Here is an 18,599-nt window from a genome sequence, read left to right on the forward strand (position 1 = left end):
GTACGCCCCACCCAAAGCTGTTCTGTAGATTGTGGCCAAAGAGCTGTATTTGTGCAAGCAATGCTGCACAGTCGAAAGGTGCACCACCTTCATGCTGCACCACTGTGCAGCATTGCTTGCACAAATACAGCTCTTTGGCCATTCAGGAAGGTGGTGCACCTTTCGACTGTGCAGCATTGCTTGCACAAATACAGCTCTTTGGCCACAATCTGCAGAACAGCTTGGGGGGGGGGGGATTTACCTTTCTTACCGGCGTATGTATCTTCAGTCATTGCTTCAGTCGTTTGTAGAATCGACTAGAATGGACCAATAGAAATGCTCTAAATTCATGAATTATTTATGTAAATGTCTATTCAAAGTATTCAAAAATTATTTTTGATTTTATTCACCAAAATAATCTCAAAGATGAATTCTGACTAGGATAGTTTTCAACAAATTGAGATGTTCGTCTGCAGCAGGCGAAGAGCATGGCTGTTAATGACGCCTAGAGGAGGCCAGGAGGCGCTCTGCTACAGCAAACCATCGGAAGTGGCTCGAAACTGTCGAAAAGTCAGTCCCGATCCATTAAGTCTGATGCCTGGATCGGATCTGATTCCGAGTCACTGGATCTTGCACACCAAGGCCACCTCGATTATTTATATAGATTTTTTTGATATTTGTTTATGTCATAAAAGAGGAGTTAACATTAGGATTTGTGTGTGTGTGTGTGTGTGTGTGTGTGTGTGTGTATAAATAAGGACCAGAATCAAAGATTATTCTAAAGGAACTGAGAAAGCTGTAATGTCTAGAAAATTCAAATATCCAGAATGAACAATCATGAATTATGAATAATCATAATTAATATATAAACATATATAAAATTAAAAGCTGTTTATAGAACAAGTGGCTCCAAACCTCTAACCACCACCGTACGCCACAACCCACACAGTGCTTTATTACTAAAGAAGTGCTGCCCTCTCTAGGTGGCAGACGGAATGGCCTACATTGAGCATAAGAACTACATCCACCGGGACCTGAGGGCCGCCAACATTTTGGTGTCTGAGGCGCTCATCTGCAAGATAGCTGACTTCGGCCTGGCCCGCCTCATCGAGAACGACGAATACACAGCCAGGGAAGGTGAGAAAGACTGAACCACACAGAGTGACCTTTAAGTGGGCGGTGAGTGGAGGTGCAGGGTGTTTTTTACGTAGGCCTTATATACAGTACACTGATGAGTCAGAACCTAGACCTCTGAAGGTGGTCTCTGTGGTACATGGCTTTAAGAGGTTCCTGTAGGTCCTTTAAGTCCTGTGGACATAAGCAGTGCAGTAAATCCCCGATGTGATGGGAAGGATAACAGGACTCATCAGAGCAGGCCTCCTTCTTCCACAGCTCCAAGGTCCAGTCCGAGAACTGACTGTCCAGCTACCTTCTACCATAGATCCCAGACCTTGTCGTAAATAATCAATGCTATTCATCTTTGTGTGGTCATAATGTTTTGGCTCATACGTGTTTAATTGTTTGTCTGGCTCGTGCTCCAGATCCCTTATTAACTGCCTTTGCATGCTGTCTCAAGGTGCAAAGTTTCCCATCAAATGGACGGCTCCAGAAGCCATAAACTATGGCACCTTCTCCATCAAATCGGACGTGTGGTCTTTCGGAATCCTGCTGACCGAGATTGTGACCTTCGGGAGAATCCCTTACCCAGGTAACCCATCAGTACCGTCCATTAACTCAAATACGACTCTGCTCTGACGAACATTAGACCATTAGAACTTGACCAGTGGTTTCCAACCCTCCACCCTCCACCTGGAGAACCTCCACCTTCCTGCAGGATTTCAGCTCCAGCCCAAATCTAGCAGGATCCATCCAGCACATTAAGAGCCTATGATGGCAGGAACTAGTTGAATCAGGTGGTAAGTAGTAAGGTTGGAGAACACTGCTGTAGGCAGGGCTAGGTGGGTTTCAGGTGGGCATGGGCTCTGAGGGCTTCCCAAATAGGCCCTATTGTTCCAGCTCACCTTAATCAATCTCACATGGGTCCCCTCTAGGCCCTGTATGCACTGTACAACCCAGATGAGGCCCATGTTTAACCCCTCCTGGCCCATCACTGACCCTGGAGGTCATGCCTATGTGGAGACAACCTGAGGCCAAAACGTTCTGGCTCCTTGTTGGGCTACCTATGGGCATGTTAGCTGGGCAAGTCTGGGCTCAGGATGCCATTGACCAGTCAAATCCACCACAATGAAGACCTTGATGCAATTTGCATATTGAATTCTGTTGTATTAGCTACATTAGCATGCTCGCTAATGAGAGACAGTATCCTGGCTGATTGACTACGCCAGGGGTGCGAAAAAAACTGCACAACGAGGTAATTCGCATATTACGTCCCACACAGCGGTCAGATTTCAGTCTGACCAACCGGAGGCGCATTTGGCGTCCCAGTGTAAACGCATGTGGCTAAATGCTACATACCAGTCACACGACAGTAACGGCTCTCTGTGTCCTGCAGGCATGACCAATCCAGAAGTGATCCAGAACTTGGAGAACGGATACCGAATGCCCCGCCCAGACGACTGCCCCGAGGACCTCTACAGCATCATGTGCGCATGCTGGACAGAAAACCCAGAGAACCGGCCCACCTTTGAGTATCTGCGGGGTGTGCTGGAGGATTTCTCCACCGCCATGGAGCGCCAGTACCAGGAGCAGCCCTGCTGAGGCCTATCAGCATCCCTTCCGTTTCCTCTTGGAACTTTTTGGACACCAGAGGACGCGAGAAACTGCCGTTTATTTTTCACTGCTTTCAGGGGGACTATATGTACAGCACACAAACTGCCGGAGACTGCCGGGCCGCTCTTCCCAGACCAAATGTTATGATATGAGGATGTGTTATTAGTATCGTGATAAATTATGCCGGAATGCGAGCATATACTTGCAGCGTATCAGTATTTGAGGAAGCATGCTCCAGACATTGGCCTACCCTGCCCTCAGAATCCTGTTCTCCAGGCAAAATAACTGTGTGGAAAATAAGTGCAGTTATAAACGTTCAAACTCTTTGATTTACCTTTTAGTTTTGTATTTACACACTTACTTCATTTATCCATTTTCTCCTTGTCATCTTTCATTTGACCCCACAACTGTCATTAGAATTGCGGACGTTCTTGTCTAAGGCCGTGATGGCTGTGGGGGCTTAGTCTAAGGCTCCATCCACGTGTACATCGCTCTGAGTGTGATGTTGGTCAGCACAGGCCTCTGTTAGCGGCTGTATCAGAGCTGGCTTTTCTCTCAGTGCAAATGCATTTGCACTTGTCTACTAGTGTTGAGAGCATTGCTAGTGACGGGGGGAGTTCACATGAACGAGAATTGGGTAATCAGCCTTCCAATGGGGTAAAATTAGATATAAATAAAAAAAAAAATGGTCTTACAATGGTAAGGGTAATACTTACTCAGACATATATGGTCGCAGTCACGCAAAAATCTTGTGTCTATAAAAAGGCAACTTTGCAGAAGAAGGACTTTACAAAAAATGTAAACAAAATTCAAAAGTATAATAAGTCATTTTAGAGCATTTCTATTGGTCCAATAGTCATGAAATTATGGTGGCGGAGTCTAGCAATACTGCAAAATTGGGCCAATTTTTGCTTCCTCGTTGAATCTGCGCTACATCCTACTAGTAGGCTATTGGTCCAATAGTCATAAAATTATGACAATGCAAAGAACAATTACCAGATTAAGAGTATATAAAAAATAATTGATTATTAATATTATTAGAACATATGAACACCAACTGGGGATGTCACACTGTCAAATTAACCTGGATGTAAAAAAATAGATTTCTGATAGATATTTGATGTTGGATGGTGGACCATTATGGCATTATCTTACTTATCTCTTTTTTTAATTGATTAATCTGATTTTTCTTCTTGTTCCGTAATATGCTGAATAAAATTAAGTCATCACACTGTAATTTTACAGCATTTATGGTTCTGCAGTTGCACTGATGTATCATGTCTGCTTGTTAGCAAACCTCAGGAAAACTAAATATCATGATAATTGAAATATTGAGTATTGAAATATTACGTCTTTGCCATATCGCCCAGCCCTCAGCATGTCAAAACCTACAATTATCACAAAAAAAAGAAATCACAATTATTTTTATAGCTATGGTAAAGCCGTTCTCAGATCTGCACTGAGCTCCCTGTACTTTCCCAATGTTCTGTATGTTGGTCAATTTGATGAGTGCTGTCAAACAAACCCTTTTAAAAGAAGACCTTGGGGAAAGCTACCAGGTGTATCCAATCATGATCACTAGCAGGATGCGGAGAGGTCTTGACCTGGGCAAGTTAAAAGCCCAACATCGGTGGCAGGATGGTCCGTCCTCTGCCTCATCACTAAGCAGCTAGCTAGTCAGTACGGGCGTCCGTTAGCTGATGTAAAAGAAATGGCAGTTAACCTTCTCCTCCAAGCGTGCTGAGCTTCAGGGATGTTGCGGTGGAGCTTTATGTGACCTCCCAGCACAGGCAGCAATTCTAGGTAGTGGGCGGGCTTCACCTTCTGTGCACATTTCCAAAAAACACGACGAAGCCAATCTCTTAGAACGTGTAGTTGTATTATTACACTGTCATGTAACAAAAACAAAAATAAACAAACAAAAATTATTAAAATACATGATTATAAGAAAATATCTGATATAAAATTATTAGCAATAAAACTAATACAAACAAACAACAACAAATCTGGCAGAAAGCAGAACCAATTTTGGGCCCATAAAGTTCTTCAGACTCGCACATCGTCCTAAAAACATGGTTCTTTATGGAACCAAATGTGGTACCTAATGTGGTACTATAATAATAATAATAATAATAATAATAGTAATAATAATAAGGTAAGGGGTGTGCCACAGAGGAAAGGCGTAACCTATGAACAGCCAGCCTATTCTTTGACATGGCTGTCGAACCCATTCCAGTGTTCTGTACATTAGTGAGTCTGTTTACATATACTATAATAACAACAACAACAATAATAATAATAATAACAGCATTATTTTATCATGGATGTGCTCCGACACTGGTAGTCAGTGCAGCTGATGAAGGACAGGGGTGATATGATCAGATTTCTATTGTAAAAATCAGGGGGCGGAGTCTAGCAATACTGCAAAATTGGGCCAATTTTTGCTTCCTCGTTGAATCTGCGCTACATCCTACTCATAGGCTATGCGCAGCCATATACCCTACACCGCACCCTATGCCCTAGCCTGAACGCAGATCGTGGGTTGTGCGTACGCTGATGTGAGAAGAACTGACTAGGGTTTGATTCCCCAGCCAGCTAAGCACACCACTCTTGACACTCCTTGGGCAAGACTACTAACACGATGTCCTTATTCTGCGGTCAGTCCCCTTTTTATTAGGAACCCCTACCTTGTACTTCCACTCCTCGAGCTTCTACAGAATAGGTCCACGATATGGAGGTACAGTATTGACGTATTGGCACTATTTGGGTGGTGGATCGATTGTAAATGGTTCCTACTCTCGTCAGTATATCTGCTAGGTTGGAATAAGGTCCACCACCCAAAAAGATCCCAGAGTGACTCTGAGAGCGGCCACTGATGGAGGCCTAACCCCTAACCTATGCATCAACAGACGGTCTACAGTCTCTGACTGAACACCAGCAAGGTGGAGCTACAATGCAGATATTTCTAATAAATTGGCCTGTGAGTGGAAGTACAAGGTGGGTGTTTCTAATAATGTGGCCAGTGAGTGGTTGGAGCTGGTCCCATATTGGCTAACATAAAAATATGGGCTCGATACAATAAAACTAAGCAATACAGTTAAGAAGTAGAGATCTGAAAGCGGGCCACTGCTGCTGGTCACTCCACACTGGTGGACCTCTGGCTCACAGCCAGTCACTTGTCTCCTCAGTGGGCGAGGCTGCATCCAGAAGATCATGCTCCTCTGTCGGTTCCTCCTCTTCTGGGCTGCCAAAGAAAGACGGTGGCACAGGTGATGCTGGTACGGAATCCTCCGGGATACGGATGCGCACCTGCTGTGGGTTACAAAAGGACATATGGGAAAAGAAGCCACACATTTAAAGGAGGAGAGGTGGGTCTTCAGGGCTGGAGCTGAAGTCCACCAGGAAAAATGACTAACAGAAGGAGCTGCTGGTTTTACCCTATTGGCGTTCAGCGGCCTCTTCCTCCAGGGGCAGGCCAGGCGCAGGAACGCGGTGCAGGCTACGAAGCAACGCCCGGAAAACACCACCTCCACCACGGACATCATGACCAGCAGCACCCAGAGGATCAGTGTCGTCCCCTGCGGGAGGAGAGGAGGCACACAGTGCGGTCAGGGGGGTTGGTAAATCTGAGATTCGGTATTCTGAAGGTTGACCTTCGCTCACGTAGATGCGGGTGGGGTCGAAGGGGCACTCGTCGGTGATGCGGTAGGTGTTGTAGGTGCTGATGTTGCCGCTCAGTTTGCACTGCGTCAGTAGACTCAAGCCGCTGTTACTGATGGCCATCACCATGGAGACGGTGACGCTCACCGCAGAGGCGGAGCCCAAGAGGAAAGCCAGGATGCTCATCACTAATAATGACCATTTCTGAAGGGGAGGGGGGGCAGAAAAGGTCATCAACAAAGGGCTTGAATGAGAGAGTGAGAGAGAGAGAGGGAGACTATCGCGTGCGCAAGTGCTCTCTTACCAGCGGCTGTTTTTTCATGTTTTTGGAGAGAACGATGGCTAAAATCCCAGCTATAATGGCCTGCAGGTTCCGACGCGGTGGAGGGAAGAGAGACGGATCACAGGAGGAGGGAAAAAAAACAAACACCGGAAAGATTTTAGTGACAACGGATACAATCAGACATGTAAGCGAAGCTGTGTGACGTAGCATCTCCTGAGGCTCCCAGGCTCCCAGCCCTGCTCCTAAGAGCTTCCCACACTCGCCTGAACTGAATCATATAAACAAGCCCGAGTGTGTGTGTGTGTGTGTTAGAAGGTGCGTAAGAAGAGGGCGGGTGGGCTAGCTGGGCACCTGTACCTCAGACATACCTCCAGAAAGCAAGGCCCCTGAACTGGGGGCTGCCTTTTTCCATGTAGGCGGAGCCTCTGAGGCCGAGACTGAGGGTGTGAAGACTCTGTCTTCTTAGTTTTGGACTGGAGCTACGACGTAGTGTGTGAAATACCTCACACTACCTGACTACTGTTGCCAAGTTTAGGAGATCTCCTATTGGATAAAGAGCTCCTCCAAGTGAGAAACCTGGCCCTCCAGAGTGGCCCAGCTGTCTAAGCGCTGGCTCCAACATTAGAAAGTCACGTTTGATATTGTGATTTATAAAACATGAAAAATAAAGGGTACTGCAGACACTTTCCTACCTTGACCACATGCTGACGTCACTCACTATGTGGACAAAAGTATTGGGACACATCTGTTAATGATTAATGAATCCCATTGACACAGGTGTATAAAATCAAGCCCCTCTACACACGTTAGTGAAAGAATGGGTGGTTCTAAAGAGCTCACTGAATTCCAGTGAAGGTTCCAAGCCAAGGCAACATCAGTATCTTACCTCTCAGATGCTCTTCTAGACAAACGTCTAGATAAAAAAACCTCCCACAGATGCACACTCCAAAATCTTGTAGAAAGCTTACCTAGAAGAGTGGAGGCGGTCATAGATGCAAAGGGGGGTGGGTGGGATCAACTCCATATTAATGCCTATGGATTGTCATAAGTATGGCATGTTATAAAAGCTCATGTAGGTGTCCCAATACTTTTGTCCATTTAGTGTACCTTAGATTGTGGACCGGTTTAATAGGTGACTGGACTAGCTTGAAGTTTAACATACACAGGTAAAGCTGTGATTGTGAAAGTGGTGTTTAACTGGGTGAAACAGTGAAGCACTGCAGCACCCCCCTGTGGTGTGGTGCTGATGCTGCAGCAGCTTTAGTTAGACTAAAGGGAGGAAAAAACAGGCTAAAATAAAACATCAAAATTAGAATAAGTTCATGAACTCTAATGAAATTTAAGCATCTACTTATTGGATCATTTTACATTTTAAAGCATTTTAGAAGGTCCTAAGAATTAGGATTAGAAGGTCCTGAAACCTTCTCCCAAGGCCCCCTTCAGCCTTGCTCTGGGAGAGCCACCTTTCCGCAGACATTTGGAACCAACCCTCTCAACGAATCTGGCTAATCCCTGCCTTCAGTCCTTGATTGGCTGATTGAGGTGTGTAGATGTTTTGAAATTGAATCCTAGCGGTAGCTCTTCAGGAGGAGGGATGAAGACCCCTTCTTTAAATGAAGCTTAGCAGCAAAAACAGGGATGCTGTGCTCAGGGAGCATCTCAGGAAGCAGGACTGGACACCATTGGGATATACTAGCAGATACAGAGACGTTGTTGTTGGTCCATACCATCAGTCCAGCTACGAGGGCGATGATGTTGGTGATGGCGTACTCTAAGGTGGCAAACTGAGTGCTCACTTTCACGTCCCTCAGCACGGTTCCTTGCATGAGAGCGCCCAGCAAGAAGTTCACGTGGCCGGCCAGCACCAGGCCCAAACCCATCTTCATAAGGATCTTCTCATCCTTCAGACTTCTGCAACACAGCCCTGGAGAGAGAAGGAAAAACACACCTTACTGAGTCAGGTAAAACCGAGAGGACTAAGAGACAGGTGAGGGTCTACAGTGATAAATGTTGATTGACCAGTGATTTTGTCGTTAGAAGATCGGGTCGGCAAGAAAATCAAACGGACACGATTGATGACTGACCCCAGACGCGGTCAATCAGCCAAGGCATGTTTGCTTTCTGATGTGTGCTTGTTTAGTCGAGGACAGGCGATGCTAGGCTAATGCTGCTAACAAACACTGCACTCCGACTGTCACCAACCTCATCTCTGCACGTTTGTAGGACTGCTGCTAGTTAGTTTATGAGTAGCAGGGTCAACTCCCACACTTAACCCAGACGGCAGACCATACTGGGCCAAATTTACGTTGGTGCAGCGACCAGCTACAGCCAATCAGAGCGCAAGACAAGGACTTATACAACATCAACAAGCATGGCTACTAGGGATGTCGCAGGAACCGATACAAACAAATTAGCTTAAGGCCTCACAGTTGGTTCATGCTAAGAAGTGAAGCATTCCCAGTCCCACACCATAAGGACAAAAGTATTGGGACACCTGCTCGTTTATAGTTTTTTTTTTGCTGTAAAGATTTCATAGCATTCAGTGAGGTCAGGATGTTGGAAGATCACCACCCCACCTCATCAACCTGGACTCCCCAGCTCATCCCAAATTGATTGTATGGAGCACCAACCATCATCACAAAGTCGAAATGACCGGTCCCAGGTGTGTTTTTAGACAGGTGTGTTTTTGGCTCATCCAGGTTTGCTTGCTCTGTCTTTTAACCGAGCGTAGCATGCCACTAAACTCTGGTGACAACAACTAGGGTGGGCTTGGTTTTTATCCCACCTTTTTATTTTATACCACCAATCAGTGAGCTCCCACAGCGCCCCCAACCTGTAGCTCTCTCTTAAATGCAGAGGAATAAATGAGCCATTTTGCCCGGGTACTAGATACAGAACAGAGAACGCAAATTTGACACATCGGACAGGTCGTCATTTTGAGATGCCGTCCTCATTTGGAGATCCTGTCATAACTTTTAAATATGCCTTACCTTGATACTAAGCCACTGTCAGCTTGTCATAAGGGCTAAACAGTATTCCAGCTCCTCTTGAATCTTCGATTCAATTGAATCATTTGTTCAGATTTGAACCAAATAACAACAAAAGATACTCTGATTCACAGCTGTTACATGATTCAACATGCACACAAAGACACCCAGAGACCTCTTCTCTGTGTGTGTGTGTGTGTGTGTGTGTGTGTCAGTTACACACACCAACTGTGTGTTACGACTAAGAGAAAAGCTGAAAATCAGGTTCCAAAAGCCGGTGCTACCAAAACACAGCAAGGAATTCTGAGCTCAAGCGTCTGGAACATGGAGTCACAAGGAAAACCGAAGGCCGTAAACCCATGAAATTCCATGACTATCCTAATGAGACGCCTCCAGCAGTTAAACCGACGGCGGCGATAAGAAGCTAAAAGTCTGGAAAGGCTGGTTTCAGGGTCACGTGACCCACGTCAAGTCAAATCAGGAGGGCTGCTCACACATGCAGTGTCAGAAAGTCCTTCAAAGTCATATTTAGACACTGGAGATCAGCCATAACATTAACACCACCTCCTCGTTTATACATCTATACTGTAGCTCTATCACTCCAGACTGTATCCATCTGTTTCTCTGCAGCCTCTGCTATCAGACCCTGTTTGCTCCTCAATGGTCAGGACTGACCACCGCAGAGCAGACGGTGGTATTTGGGTGGTGGGTCAGTCATTCTCAGCACTGCAGTGACACTGACGGAGATGGGCGTGGCGAGTGTGTTGGTGGTGTGTGTGTTGCAGTGGTGGTACGGGTGGATCAGACACAGTGTTTAGACACTCCTACCATGAACCCTGTTTGTGTTGGTCATCCTCTAGTCCATCATCAGTGCTCACAGGACGCCGCAGCCCACAGGACGCTGTTGGCATCTCCGTCAGTGCCACTGCAGTGCTGAGAATGACCTGCTTTGTGGTGGTCAGTCCTGTGAGGTTCTGACCACTGAAGAACAAACAGGGTGAGAGGAGGCTGATAACTGGGCTGAGCTGAGAGAATGGACCAGGAGTGTACAACACGGAGGTGGTGTTAATGTTATGGCTGATTGGTGTAAGTGCTGCTCCACACTCACACAGCTAAATGCTATCACACTGACAGAGGTGGGTCGTCAGCGTAGACACCTGCATGGTCAGTCTGGGAGTGGGAACCAGAACCATGGGTTCCATGTTGGCCCACATTTGGAAGCCCACCAGGCAGAGTGAGTGATGGGACCGGGAGGGGTTAAACTGGCCAACCCAGATGGGAGCCAAGCCAGATCAGGGTGGGCTAAAACCATTTGGGGGGCTCAACTGGGTCCCGGCGACAAGACATGTACAAACCCACTCAGAGTCCACCTGGAACCCACCTGGAACCCACCTGGAACCAAGCCCATGATCCACCCATGAGAGCCCTTGCTGGGCTGTTGCACTCGGACATAGACATAGAGTTCCCTTATACTTGTGTACATATTAATTAATTAATTAATTAATTAATAAATAATAGTATATTGTATCATGTAAATGATTTTATTAATTATATCCATCATATAAGGAGGTTACGCCAGATAGCTAACAGACCCCAGCTTCTACAGACAGTCTGTAGCTCTGAGGTTCTGCAGACAGCCCTGGATCACTGGAGGTGTTTTTAACCCCCATGCTTCTCCCCCAGCTACTCCAGTATGGGAGCTTCCACGCTTCCACTGGAACCATTATCCTCCATCTGGAGATCTGGAGATGTTTAAGCTTCTCTGCGCAAATATGCTGAGCAACTGGAGATCCTGGACCTACTTCTGGACATAATGAGCCCATGAGGAGTCCCTCGCCGAGTGTAAGACTGGTCACCATACATACGCCCGTCAGGAAAGCTGCCCCGCCCAAGGCAGCCCGTTTCCCTCTCGGCTGTTCCTCACAGCAGCTTCGCCTAAACTGAAGCTCAGACTCACCCATCTTCGACTCCTGCAGCCTGTCTCACACACTTCAGGTCATCCTTCAGCTTGAGGGGTGAGTAAATAAAAACAGTCAGATCGTCCTGCTGGGATCCAGCGAGCTCCACATTCTTCGTTTCCTTTCCGCCTACCTGGCTCCGAGGACATTAGACCACGCCCCCGTATTTTTTTCACGCCCCGCCCCCTTCCACTTACACACCTGGAGTTTTTGTCTGCTGTTTGTTGATAAATATCAGTTTTTCTGGTGTTTGGATACAATTCCATCTACACACGTTTTTATTAAAATGTATTTTAATTGATTTTTAATGTTTATGGAAATGTAAAATATCATTGAAAATTATTAAAAAATAAATTATTTAGAAAACTTAAATTGTCCCATTTCCATATCAAGGAATTCCACTTTGCATTTTTTTATAATATATTTTTTTATTAAGAATAACAAAAAAAATCATATTTCCATCTCAGACATAATTAATATTAATAATATTATTCTTTTTATTCACAATTTTATTTACAATAAAATGTACATACATTTTGTACAATAATTACAATAATATTTAAGTTAGTGATTTGTGACGGGGTGGTAAATTTCAATTTTCTTAAAACGGTTACAGGTCTTTATATGATCAAGTTCATGACCTAGCAGACCTACCAGATCAACGTAAATTATAATTATAATATAGTCTCAGCATTACTAGGATAAAGGTTTAATAAAAGCATTTTCTATTAAATAAATCTAAATATTTTGCGTGACGGGGTTGTTGGGTGGAGCTTGCCGGACCTTGTCCAACATGAAAAGGCAAGAAATAAACAAACGGCCGAACTTGAATGTTTGGTTCTTGGGTGCGTCGAGGGGTCCAGTGATGTCATTTAAAGCAAAAGTACAAAATTTCTAGACAAAACAAGCTACTGACTGTGACGGGGTGGTAAGTCAAACTGAGGGATGCAATGAAAACAATGAAAATTAAATGTTAAATAAATGTTCAAAACATTTACAGCTGGAATTGATAGCGTTAAGCTTTCGCTAACATTTATTTGATGTTAAAAATTTGCATATGCAAATCACACCTGTTTTGTACAATGATTCAGGCCTAGTAATACCCTCCTAGCAATCCAGAAGATCCAGTGAGATTCAGAGGAAGCTGTAGGACTGGAGCTGAGCTATCCAATGCTTTGCACCCAATCCACGGCTCATAAATTGGACTCTGTGTGATTGGCTGCACCTCTGATCACATGATCATGCTGGCCGTCTGATCAGGTGAGCACAGCCTTATTTAAACAAGCAAAGAGGAGGTGTCAGTGAGTTTCAGTGGGGGGCTTTTGCTTTGGGTCATAGCAGGCAACCTTCTTAACCATGGGGCTGGTGTTGATGATGAGGACGGCTGTGGTGTTTTGGCTGTATTTGATTTGGCCTGCTTTAGCCTGGTCTGTACGCCCTCTGGAGAATGATCGAGGTGGACAGGCTGTTATTCAGGATGTTTGGCCTGACCTGCCCATGCTTACTGCTGGATTTCTTGGCAAATCTCTGCTGCCGCCAGCTGGTCTGAATGGGCTTGAGTCTAGCCTTCCAGTCCCCTTTCAGCCCTGGAGCTTCATGGACACAGGAACCCGTTTTGATCTGAAGGTCATGAACTGTAAGTAGCTTGACTGGGTTTTCACATAGAACAGTGCTGGTCCTGGTCCTGGTCCTGGTCCTGGTACAGGGGTTCTGCTGTCCATGCTCGTTGAGTGGGCCTGGTTCCAGACCAGACCTTGAGGTGGTATTAAAGATGCATGGAAGTGCAGTATTTGAGGGGGACATGATCTTCTAAATGACCTCCCTATATGCAAGTGGCCTCCAACCCTATGCTGGGTCTGAAACTGTGCCCTACTCACTCTAAAGTGCACTACTTTAGGGTTTAGGGTTAGGGTAGCATAGTCTGAACCTAGTGCTGACTTCAGTGCACTGTACCAATCCCACAATGCACTGTAATGGTGTACAAGCCATGTACACTTGTTACTAGATTTGCAGTCCCTTGACCTCCCTGCTCCTTGCTGCTAGCAGGCTAATGCTAATGCTAAAATGGCCTGTTTAGCTAGTGTAGAGATGGTAGCAGTGTGGCTTTGGGTAGCCAGCCTCAACTGCTTATCTGCCTCAAAGTGGGAGCCGGTGGATCCCAATTGTGTGCTAATACTATATGGCATATGCTAACAGGAAGTGGTGCAGTTGCTATGCCAACATGCTAGCCACTGCACTAGCGTCTGCTATTTCTTCCAGATTCAGTGCACACCTCGCTATGACCAATTGTGACTGTTCCCTATATAGTGAGCTTGATTTTAGCATCTAGGGATGGTGTTTGGGTGAGTTTCAGGCACAGCTCTTAGATTTGGGTTGGAGAAGAAACCTGCAGGGTGCTCTCCAGCCTCTCCAGCTGGGTGAAGACCACATGTGGTACCTTGCTGTGTTGCATGATTTGGCATAATTGATGGTGCCACACTTCTGCAACCTTTGACCTGGGCCTGGCTGAGTGAGGGGAACTTAAATGGACAGGTCCATGGTCCTCCACTACAATTTTGGCAGAACAGGCAAGGCTTCAGGCCCATGTCTCTCCAGTGGAAGATCTGGGTCTTCTGGGACTTTCTTTACCTTCTGTTTTGAGCCTTTCTTTACCTACCTGTTCTGTCTTTTCCCGCCCTCGTCTTTGTTAGCGTCTTGGAACGGTCTGTCTGAGACTAACGTCTACAAACGAGGAGAGCCGGTGTACCTGCAAGTAAGCTCTTCAAGTGTACCTGGCCAAGAGCTTTACCTTCACTCCTGCTACGCTGCTCCATCTCCAAACTTCAACGATAAGTCCAGAATAGCTCTCATCATCAACAAAGGGTGGGTAAAGCTGTGCTATGTGCATGTTCTTTCAAGGTGGACAGAGTTGACTTGGTTTGTCTTGGCAGGTGTGTGTCCTCAAAACAGTCTGCGGTGAAGTTCGTCTCCAGACAGAGCAACGTGGTGAACCTGCTCCTGGACACGTCCGGTTTGAAGCTCTCTCAGGTGAGTGCTGTAGGGTAGCTTCTGGATAGCTACCTTTCTTGCATAGCTTTGAAGCCTCAATCTACAGCACCTGGTTTTCAGGTGGTTCTGAAGACCTTTGCTGTGACTACCTGAACAGTTATGGTGGGCCCCAGCTACCAATTTCAACAAGGGAAAGGTTTATTGATGGTCTAGGCCCAATTACACTGTGGACAAAAGTATTGGGACGCCTGCTTATTCAGTGTCTCTTGAAATCAAGCGCATTAAAGAGCATATCCTGCTTTTGTTGGTGTAACAGTCTCTGCTGTCAGGAAAGAATTTCTGCTTTCTTCTAGATTCTGCTAGAGCATTGGTGTCAGGATTTGATTTTGGCAAAAGGTTTTGGTCAGGTCTATGTTTGACTACCCTATGACCCCATGTCCTCCCCAGCTCCTCCCGAAAGTGTTGGTTGGGGCACCGGCATTCCAGGAAACGGTTCTAGGGACTAGACCAGCTGTGTGGCTGTTGGCAATGGGTGCAACTTGAACACCTTCTTTAGAAGGGGTGTCCACCAACATTTGGACAGTGTCTTGGTCTGACTAACTTTTAATGTCTATCTGGGGTTTAAGACGATTTCTTGTGCTGTAATGCTTTTCAGGGTTATGTCCACTGTACTGTGGCCCTCTCTGATCATGGTTTGACTCCAGACACCAAATCCTGCAACTACATAAGTGACAAATCCAGGTGCGTGATCACTCGAGGCTAACGTCACTTTGCCGGTTTGGGCCGTGCCTTTGGCTTGTAGATTTAAAAAAATTGTATAAGGAGGTGGGTGAGGTTTAGGTAGGGAGCCAGAAAAGATGGCTGGTGGGGTTAAAAGGGAGTTGATGGAGGAGGAGGAGGAGGGGGGGGGGGGGGTGAAGGATGTGACCATGTTCTCCACTTAATGTCATTTAATGCTTTTGCTCTTCCAGATGGGTTGAGTTGAGTGGCCAGACCAAGGTATGTGACTGCTGTGCTACAAAATGCAGAGGCCCGTCTTACTATGAGGCTCCTTTTGGTGGTCAGTATTCATTGGCTGCACTTTAGCTACCAAGTTGCAGATGCTATGCTGTTATCAAGACCCCCAGTCTCCACTGGGAGCAATGGGAACCAAGCTAACCCCTGGTCCAGATGGTCTACACACCTGCTGAGATTATCTCTAGTCCTAATCCTTCATGCCTGACAATGAGGGGCCTCTGAATAGAGCAAGAGATGTTGGGTCTAATTTATCCATGGTGGTAGATCTTAGGACCAGGATTGGGCTTCCTTTAAGAACCATGTTCTGCTTTTCAGAGTTCAAAGCTCTGGTGAGCGCTGGTCCACTGTCGATCAAGGAACAGGAACATGAGAAGCAGGTGTTGACTGACGGACCTTCTATTGCTTCCCCTCAAATTGAAGCTTCAGACACTTCCAATAGAAAACCCTGGATCATGTCTGGAGCATCACCCGCATCCACTGGAAAAGGCTGGATCATGTCTGGAGCTTCTGTGTCCAGCGGCTCTGTGGTCAACCGCTCCCCCTGGCAGACACGGCCTGTAACTGCAGATTTGATTGTAAGCCAAAGCCTAGGAGATGTGTTGTCGCTCTTCCTCCCAGGGCCTGTTCACTCTAGCCCAGTCCTGGAGATAGAAATTGGCTATCCACAGAAGAAAGGCAGAGGTCAAAGCGGCGCTCCAGCTAACTTGCTTTGGCAGAACCCGGCAGCCACCTTTGAAGCACGTTTGCAGAGAGAGGATCCCGTACGAAAGACTCCGTCATTTCCATCTGGACGTCTGGAACTTGCAAGCATGGTCGATGGATACCCTCTGGCCGACTCCCCAGATTCAGCACTTGGTAGACGCTTTGGAGACGTCCCCAAACCATCTGTGGAGGGCTTTCTGGAAAAACCTGAGGAGGATCTGAGAGGTGATGTGTTCACAAACTTCCGAGAGCCTCAGCCGGACCAGGTTCCTTCAGTGGAGACCTCTACTGCTCCAAAAAACGATGTTCCAGAGCTGGTTAAAGCTAAGGATGAGGGTGACGTTCTGGTTGTCACACAGACCAAAATGTTGTTTAAAAAGGTTAATGCGGATGCCGTGAGGAGGTCTGAGTCTCTGACTAAGTCCATCTACCAGGGTTCTGATGGACCAAGCTCACCTGGCTATGGAGATGAACAGGGGGTCAGGAAATCCAGGCTGGAGCTGGAACAAAGAAGGCAAGAGGTTGGAGAGAAGACTGAGGATGAGGGGTTGTCAGAACTGGCTACTGAGAAGGAACTGGTGTCGTCCTTGATGGTGCTACTGAGGTAAGGAACTTATCCATACTGGTTTCTATCCTTTTATGGCCCAGAAGTTCTTGTGCTCTGGTCACTTTCTTCACATGGTGGTCATTTTGAGCTTGGACAGTGTTTCTAAGGTGTTCCTGCTGAGCAGATCTGTGAGCTGACTTGCTAAAACTTCATGTGCTGAGAAGCAGTTGCTACAGTAGAGGTGCTGCATTAGCTCTCGTGCCTCAAACCCAAATGCTGAACCTCTCTTTCTGCTTGCAGGAGGCTGGATAAGATGCTGTGACCTGACTGAAGTATTGCTGCCCAACCATGAGATGATCACAGTTGTAATGTTGTCAATAAAACCTTGAAGCAAACCCGGACTCACTTGAGGTCTCTTCTGTAGATGAAGGTGGGGGGTGGGGGTGGTCCCAATAATGAGGCTTTGGTATGGTATGGGATTATTTATTTTGAAAGAAATGCAAAGCCTTTATGCAGAATTCAGTTGTGTAAGTCTGCCTTGTTTACAGTGACTGGCTCAGGTTTTCCTCAAGCACCCTCCAATATAAAGAATTCTTGGACGGGGAGCTGTTCTAGGACCAGACCCTGCTGCAGCAAAGCAGCCCCAACCATGACTGTATCCAAATAATAGGACTTTGGGTTCATTTGTCTAGAGTAAATTGGTCCAGATGTCTTGGTCTAGGTGTTATCTGGCAAAGATGAGGCTGACTAGATATACTAAATGGACAAAAGTATTGGGACACCTGCTTATTTATTGCATTTTCTGTAATCTACTGTATTAAAACGAGCCTTAAGACCCCACCCCTTTAATCTTGGTTGAAGAGGGGGGGCTTTATTCCTCTCTAGCCCATATGTGGTGTCTATGGCCTCTCTGGAGCAGATGAACTATTCTATTGGCAGTACATCTCCACAGTGCCTAGACCAGGGAAGAATGCGCTTGTGTGCACTGGCAAATCGGTCAGCAATGGGTGCAAGGTAGAGTAGCCGAATGCATTCATTAGAAGGGGTGTCCACAAACATTTGGACATGGTGTACAATAAAGTGGAAGACAAATTGATGACCTGAAAGTTTCTAATCTGCTGGTGTTTGTCCTCTTGCTGTCTTCTCAATGTGATGTGCTGCAGGCAAGCTAAAGAGACTGTATCTGGTCGGATGGGTTGGCTTCTAGCCTGGCACCTGCTCACTGTACCAGCATCCCTGCAGAGGAGCTTCAAGGCTAAGTGCTACTGGGCTGAATATATGTCAACTTTAGAGGCGTATATAAACTGCACCAATGTGAAGCTGGAATCGGCCTGTTTTTCGATCAGTGGGTTACTACTTTATGGGGCTCATTATGCTTGCGAATATATCCATGCTGATGGGCGCTGTGGTCTCAAAATGAGGTGTTCAGGTCAGTTTTTGGCATGTTATCTTCGCAATGGAAAACACAGGAGCTCAATTTACATTAAAGGCATTTAGCAGACGTGCTTAGCCAGAGCGACTTACAAAAGTACTTCACTATTTACCCAAGAGTAACCTCAGCTCGTTAGAATAGACTAGATAAGCCTAATCTAAGACTCTACTAAACACAAGTCAATATGGAGACCATAATACTCTACTCTTCACCCAAGTACTCTCAGAAGAGGAGGGTCTTCAGTCTGGGTTTGAGGACAGCGAGCGTTGGACTCCCAGGGGAAGTTTGTTCCACCACTTCGGTGCAGGACAGCAAA

At 46.2% G+C, this 18,599-nt stretch overlaps 2 protein-coding genes across 4 annotated transcripts in view; one reads left to right on the forward strand and one right to left on the reverse strand.

Annotated features, from left to right (window-relative positions):
* lck (LCK proto-oncogene, Src family tyrosine kinase) overlaps window positions 1-4,206 on the forward strand; it is a 40,972-nt gene extending 36,766 nt beyond the window's left edge. For both annotated transcript variants that reach the window (XM_072690031.1, XM_072690032.1), the window contains 3 exons: window positions 963-1,116; window positions 1,556-1,687; window positions 2,492-4,206. In XM_072690031.1, coding sequence (XP_072546132.1) covers window positions 963-1,116; window positions 1,556-1,687; window positions 2,492-2,697 — 492 coding nt within the window. In that variant the 3' untranslated portion in view covers window positions 2,698-4,206. The remainder of the gene's footprint in view (window positions 1-962; window positions 1,117-1,555; window positions 1,688-2,491) is intronic.
* A 383-nt stretch (window positions 4,207-4,589) lies between these two features.
* tmem54a (transmembrane protein 54a) lies at window positions 4,590-11,611 on the reverse strand. Of its 2 annotated transcripts, none has more exons than XM_072690560.1 (6): window positions 11,597-11,611; window positions 8,380-8,576; window positions 6,674-6,733; window positions 6,373-6,573; window positions 6,147-6,287; window positions 4,590-6,018 (listed from the first exon to the last, which is right to left on the reverse strand). In XM_072690560.1, exons 1-6 carry the CDS (start codon window positions 11,598-11,600, stop codon window positions 5,872-5,874), a joined length of 750 nt encoding a protein of 249 aa, XP_072546661.1. In that variant the 5' UTR covers window positions 11,601-11,611; the 3' UTR covers window positions 4,590-5,871. The 2 variants fall into 2 exon arrangements, with proteins under 2 accessions (XP_072546661.1, XP_072546660.1); XM_072690559.1 differs by having other exon boundaries at window positions 4,590-6,021.
* Between the last annotated feature and the right edge of the window lie 6,988 nt (window positions 11,612-18,599).

This window comes from Salminus brasiliensis, chromosome 10 (assembly GCF_030463535.1).
Source record: "Salminus brasiliensis chromosome 10, fSalBra1.hap2, whole genome shotgun sequence".
Classification (NCBI taxonomy): Eukaryota; Metazoa; Chordata; class Actinopteri; order Characiformes; family Bryconidae; genus Salminus; species Salminus brasiliensis.